At 45.3% G+C, this 6,842-nt stretch overlaps 1 protein-coding gene and 1 long non-coding RNA gene across 2 annotated transcripts; both read left to right on the top strand.

The window, feature by feature from the left end:
* Positions 1-682: 682 nt before the first annotated feature.
* On the top strand, positions 683-1,047 carry LOC127348517 (uncharacterized). The gene is made up of 2 exons (XR_007879806.2): positions 683-876; positions 975-1,047. It is a non-coding gene; the product is annotated as an uncharacterized lncRNA (long non-coding RNA).
* A 700-nt stretch (positions 1,048-1,747) lies between these two features.
* Positions 1,748-3,087, top strand: LOC139839044 (uncharacterized). The gene is made up of 3 exons (XM_071829087.1): positions 1,748-1,930; positions 2,103-2,433; positions 2,513-3,087. The coding sequence occupies exons 1-3, from the start codon at positions 1,793-1,795 to the stop codon at positions 3,085-3,087; spliced, it is 1,044 nt and encodes a 347-aa protein (XP_071685188.1). The 5' UTR covers positions 1,748-1,792.
* The last annotated feature ends 3,755 nt before the right edge of the window (positions 3,088-6,842 follow it).

Genomic DNA, 6,842 nt, shown 5'->3' with positions numbered 1-6,842 from the left:
GACGCCAACAGAGTTTCCGATGATCTTTACGTAAAGGACCTGGAAAAATTGGTTCGAAGAATTTCTCGATTAGGCAAGAAGGATCCTATTCCCTCCTCCTGTCGAGTGGAACCATACAGTGCTTCCAATCCTCTTCCCGAGGTATTTTGTCTTCACGAATTTCTATCTTGTTCTGAACTGTTCCTTGTATCTTATTGCAGTGGTATCTCACTTATTCTCTTTTGTCACTATTTCCTTGTAGAATCATCCTACTATGGCTTCCCTTCCTCCTCTTCCTGAGGATGGAGAGGTCGAAGAAAGAGCCGTTGTCGATGATATCAGCCAGGAGACCCCCTCTTTTGTGAATGAACCCGCAGATTCTCGAAAATCTGCGGGATCTACTGAGAAGGATGCTGCCTCTGAAGATACAACATCAGCGCAATCTCCTCCTCCTGCTGTTTCTCCGAAGAGCAAAAGGAAAAGGAGCAATGCCGAAGATTCCGGGACCTCGAAACCCGAAGAAACTGCTCCTGCACCTCGAAAAGCAGCTTATGATCCATACATCGAGAGTATCATCAGCTCGTACGTTCCTTGCTCTTTTCCTTTTTTATTTGAAGAATTTTATTTTGCCTTGCTTTTATGCTACCACTATTTTGTCACAGTGATGATGAAGAAATACCAACTTTAGATGTGACTGCTCGAACGAGCACGTCACATACTTTAGTTATTTCAGAAAAACCAGTTGAAGGGGAGGAATCGTCGCCTCCTCAACAAAATGTTAATACATCTACTCCTCCTTCGAGCCCCCGTGCCCCTTCACCAAAAAGGGCACGGGTTGAAAAGATTGTTGATCCTGCCCCTCAGTTGGGCAGTTCGTCGACTCTGCTCTTAGATGATGTAAGTTTGTCGGCATCTATATTTTCCTTATTTTGTTTTTTCACACCTTTTCTCTTTTTCATGCCGATGTTTCTTTTGATGTACTTACCTTTGAACAGCCAATGATCAAAGAGCTTCTTCGGATCGGGTCCCAATTTGTTGGGTACCGTGAATATGCCGCCAGAGCCGAAGGTAACGACTTTTATACTTGCTATTTTTCTTTGACTTTCTATTCCTGTTGCTTGCCGCGATTTTTTGATCTTTCTTCTCTCTTTTTTCCATATCTCGACAGAGAAACTTGCAGAGGCTAACGAACGCGCCGACGCACTGGCTCAAAAACTTGAGCAAAGTGAGGCGGCTCGCAAGAAAGCCGAACTCGCTGCTAGCAAAGCCAAGGTCGAAGCTGATGAAGCTAAGGCGAAAGCTGCTGGTATCGAGGAACTGCAGAAGAAACTTGAGGATGCGACAGCTGCCTTGGATGAGCACAAAGCTGCACAAGCTTCTCGCGACGAAGGAATCCTCAAGCGTTTGAAGTCGCAAAGTCGACGTACTCTGAGTAATATTATCAATCCCTTTTATTTTACTGCACTTCCTGTTTCTTGGTTGTTGACTGATGTCTTGTCTCGTGTGGCAGCCCAAACAAACCAGGATTTTGATCTGGATAATCCTGTCAACGATCCTCTCCTTGACGCACTTTCTCTTCTGGAGTTTCACGGACGCGAAATTCGTGAAGGCGTGGCCAATGCCAGTGCAAGTTTGTCGGCGTTGTTCCCCTACTTCTTCCCGAAGAAAGAGGAACCTTCGACTTTCCTTGCCCTTGCCAAGCTTTTCAATTCGTCGGAAGACCTGGGATTGAAGATGCGTCAGGAGAATATGAAGGTTCTTTGTCGAGAGTACTGTTGCCCTGGTTGCTGACAGCCAACAGACGCTTGATTGGATGAAGGTTGGCGACACCAGCCAGATAGAGCATTCGAGATGGAGGTCGCTGATCAAGGCAGCCAAGCCCAACACGAAGAAGATCTTGGCGTATCTGGGGATCAAGCCAGCTTCGACTCCTAGCTCCTCGAGGCCGGAGGTCTAGTTGCATGCCTCCTTGTTTCTTTTTCTGTTTCTTTTGCTTTTGTTGCCAAAGTAGTTGTTTTGGCGACACTCATTTCCTTAGCTCTACTGTAGTGCCCTTGTAATTATTCCAAGAAATTAATGAAAAACTCTATCTGTCATTTGATGTTGTCTTGTCTAAATTTCAGTTGATATTTGATAACTATACTCCAACTTCCGCTCCTTCCAATGTGTCGCCTTCTTCTAGTGCGAGGAAAGCTTTTGCTGATACTGTACCTGTCGACGATACCTTGTCGCAAGAACTGGATGAACTTCGGCAGCAACTTCAGTATGCGAAGAAGCAAACACTTGTGATGATGGAGCAATCTCGTAAGTCATCTGAAGCCGAAAAAATTGCTCTTCAACAAGCTCACGAAGCCGTGGCTGCTAAGGAAATTGCCGCTTCCGAGGCTGAAAAGGCAACTACTCGAGAAAATTTCATGCTCGAATTAATGAATGAAGCCAGTGCAGATATGTCGGGTATGCCTGTTTCATCCGCTGATATTCTTTATCTTCATGCTATTGTTTCTTAAAGGTTTCCACTACTTTGTTTTGATAGGTGCCTTTGTTGATGCTGCTGCCGAGGAAGAGAGGGTAAATGCTAGGACAACCCTCCTTGTTAATCTTTCCCTGGACCATGGTTCGTTGTTTTGGGCTACCCCAGAGAGGACCCGCCAAATTGTCAGATTTCAAGATCGTGCCTCTCAAACTCGCGATTTCCTTGACTTCTGTACCAAGACCTTGTCCATGGTTTACAACTCCATGTTTCCTCGGAACGTCCAACCAAAAACTCTTCCTGGATTAATGGAAAGGTTCAAGGATGCTCGCAGTATCCACGATTTTGTCAAAGCTCAATTAGTAGCTGGCGCCAGATTTGCTCTTATCATGCTCCAGATCTGCCACTCGAAGCTTGACCTTACCCAGGTTGTCGAGAAGGTTCACCAGAAGGTAAAACGTCGGAGAGTTGGTGTTGACAGGATTAACACGAAGGTTACGCCTATAGCCGAAGAAATGATTGAGGACCTACTTCGGATGGATGCCGACTTTTTTGCCGATGGCCATTATGCCGATTTTCTTGGTGCTGCTCCTGAGGAAAACAGGGTTACTCTTGATGACATATTGAATCGAGACTAGTTAGTTTCTTCTTGTAGATATTTCTTCTTTGTAATCCATGACTATATCATTATATTTCTCTATTTGTTTAGCCCCCGAGTGTTTCGGTGACTCTTTACTATATTTGTATACTTGCGAGGTTTTGAACCAAGGCATTTATATATTTAAGGCGAATATGAGCCCCCAAGCTTTTTATTGAGCACTATTTTGTATTTTTGTTGACTCACGAGGTATTTGAATACCAAGGCAAGTTTTTCCTTTTGTCGATGAACTATATTGAAATTCGTCGGAGCGAAGACTTTGGTCATGTCGATAAAGAAGAAAAGTTATATTGTCACTATCTTTATTATATTGCAGCACCGCGAGCCCGCCTCATTAAAAACCTTCTCCGGCCCCACTCGGTGCCCCGAAAAAGGAAAAGAGTGCGTCTGAAAACTCGCGGGCGTTTCAGTACATTGAAGCTTTACAAAGACTATATTTTGACTCTAGGCGTAAAAACGCCTAAGTTGCGCCACGTTCCAGGGGTTTGGCTCCTCCACCCCTGTCTTCTTGTCCTTTATTCTGTATGCTCCTCCTCCAATTACTTCCGTGACAATGTAAGGGCCAAGCCATGGTGACTCGAGTTTTTCATGACTTTTTTGCGTGAGCCGAAGAACTAGGTCTCCCACCTGAAAAGATCTTGGCCGCAAACGTCGACTGTGGTAATTCTTCAAGTCCTGTTGATATTTGGTTACTCGAGATAATACTTCATCTCGAGCTTCATCAAGTGCGTCGACGTCGTCTTCTAGCACTCTTCTCGACGTTTCTTCATCATATTCAGCGACACGTGGAGAGTTGTGCTCTATCTCGATTGGTAGTACTGCCTCTGCTCCATGAACCGGGAAAAACGGAGTTTCTGCGTTGCTGTGTTTGGTGTTGTTCGGATGCTCCACAACACGCTTGGTAGTTCTTCCGGCCAGGTATGTCGAGCTTTTCCGGTGGTCCTAACAAGCGCTTCTTGATACCATTGCAGATGATGCCATTGGCTTTCTCGACTTGCCCATTGGTTTGAGGATGTGCAAGCGACGCAAAGTTCAGCTTAATACCCACCTCTTCGCAATAATCTTTGAATTCATGGGATGTGAAGTTGCCGCCGTTGTACGTGACGATCTTTGTGGGGCACTCCAAATCTGAAGACGAGGCCTTTTACGAATTTTACTGCGGATGCTCCATCTGGTGAATTTATCGGTTTCGCTTCTATCCACTTTGTAAACTTATCGACAGCTACTAGCATGTACTCCTTTCCTCCTGGCCAGGATTTGTGTAACTTACCCACCATATCAAGTCCCCATTGAGCAAAGGGCCAAGACAATGGTATTGGTGCTAGCTCTCTTTGGAGAGTGAGGTTTTGCAGCGAACCTTTGACATGCGTCGCAAGTTCTTACTATGTCCTTGGCGTCCTCGATTGTGTCAACCGGTAGAATCCTGCCCGAAAAACCTTGGCTGCGATAGCTCGACTACTTGCGTGGTGGCCACATATTCCTTCGTGTACATCCTTCAGGATTATTCTTCCTTCTTCGGGTGTAACGCACCTTTGCAAGACGCCTGAAATACTTCGCTTATACAATTCTCCCTTGACCACCGTAAAAGCTTTGGAGCGTCGAATTACTCGCCTTGCTTCAACTGGATCGTCGGGTATTTCTTTCCTCATGATGTATGATATGTACGGCTGCATCCACGGTATCTGTATCACCATGACCAAGTCCTGATCCTCTTCTTCGTCCTCTTGCTTTTCCTTGGCAGCTCCCGAGGGTTTCTTCTCCTTCTTTTTGACTTTGTTGGCTTAGTGGATCTCTCTGTTATCTCTTCCCGAATACACACTGGCGGGACCGGAAGGCACCGTGACCCGATGTTTGCAAGAACGTCGGCTTCGTCGTTGCTCAACCTGCTAATATGATTTACTTCGCATCCATCGAATAACTTCTCAAGCTCGTTGTACACCTCCTTGTATGCCATCATGCTATCATTGATTGCATCACATTGGTTCATAACTTGCTGAGCCACCAACTGTGAGTCGCCAAAGATTTTTAATCGAGTTGCTCCATGAGCTTTTGCCATCTTCATCCCGTGTATGAGAGCCTCATATTCTGCTTCATTGTTAGATGCGTTAAGGAACGTCATCCGAGGATGTACTTCAATTTGTCGCCTTCGGGTGATATGAGTACTACTCTGCCACTCCTTCTAGTCTCTTGGACCCATCAAAGTTCATGGTCCAAGTTCTCGATAAATCTGGAGGTCCTGTATTTTGCAACTCCATCCATTCTGCGATGAAGTCCGGCGTATGTTGCGACTTTATTGCTTTTCTTTTTCATACGTGATGTCCCGAGGGGAAAGTTCTATTCCCCAAAGGGAGACACGACCCGTAACTTCTGGGTTATTCAAGTATATTTGATAAGGGAGCTTCATTGACCACTATGATCGGGTGTGCCGAAAAATAGTGGCGCAATTTTCGTCTTTGTCGTGAACACTCCATATGCTAGCTTTTGGTACTGAGGGTACCTTTGTTTTGAAGGTGACAAGACTTCGCTCACGAAGTATCTTGGCCGCTGCACTCCATGGATTTTCCCTTCTTCCTCTCTTTCGACAACTAATACTTGTGCTAACCACTTGGGCGTGGCTGCAATATACAGCGGGAGAGGTTCCTTTTCCTTTGGAGCCACCAGGATTGGTGGTGTCGAGATTTTTCGCTTCAGATCTTCGAAAGCTCTGTCGGCCTCTTCGTTCCACTGGAAGTTATCTCCCTGTTTTATCAGCGCATAAAATGGTAACGCTTTTTCTCCTAACCTGGCGACGAACTTTGCTCAAAGTCGCGACTGCTTGATTAGGCTGTTGTATTTCTTTCAACTTTGTTGGCTTTCTCATTGTTACTATGGCTTGTATTTTGTCGGGATTTGCTTCGATCCCTCTTGCCGAAACTAGAAACCCCGAAGTTCTCCTATTTGGGACGCCAAAAGAACACTTCGTCGGGTTCAGCTTTGAGGCGAGAATTTGTCGAGGTTGTCAAAAGTTTCTTTGAGATCCTCGATCAACGTTGTCCCCTTTTTTGATGTTATGACGACATCATCGATGTATACTTGCACGTTTTCCCGATCTGTGTTGCTAAACACTTCGCATCATCCTCTGATATGTTGCTCCCGCATTTTTTAGACCAAAGGGCATTGTCTTATAGCAAAACACGCCGTAAGGTGTAATAAACGCTGTCTTGGCTTCATCATCTTCTTTTAATCTGATCTGGTTATAACCAGAGTATGCATCCAAGAAGGAAAGACGTTCGCAACCTGCCGTGGAGTCGATAATTTGATCGATCCTTGGGAGGGGAAAGTGATCCTTAGGACAAAGTTTATTGAGACACGTAAATTCGACGCACATGCGAAGGACTGTCGTGTTTTTATTAGGCACCATCTTGGGTTAGCTACCCATGTGGCTTCTGTAGATATTTCTCTGATAAAACCAGCTTCTTCGAGTCGATTTATTTCTGAAAGCATGGCTTTGCGGTTTGGTTCCGAAAAACGCCGCAAAGGTTGTCTGATTGGTTTCGCTGTTGGATCCAAATTTAGATGGTGCTCGGCAAGTTCCCTGGGTACTCCTGGCATGTCAGCTGGACACCATGCAAAGATTTTCCAGTTCTCACGGAGGAACTTGACGAGCGCGCTTTCCTATGCGATATCCATATCGTTTGCGATAGATGTCGTCTTTTTTGGATCTGTCGGGTGAATCTGCACCTCTTTAGAATTTTT

The sequence above is a fragment of the Lolium perenne genome, chromosome 4 (genome assembly GCF_019359855.2).
Source record: "Lolium perenne isolate Kyuss_39 chromosome 4, Kyuss_2.0, whole genome shotgun sequence".
Taxonomy (NCBI): domain Eukaryota; kingdom Viridiplantae; phylum Streptophyta; class Magnoliopsida; order Poales; family Poaceae; genus Lolium; species Lolium perenne.
This window is presented reverse-complemented; position numbering and strand designations above follow the sequence as displayed.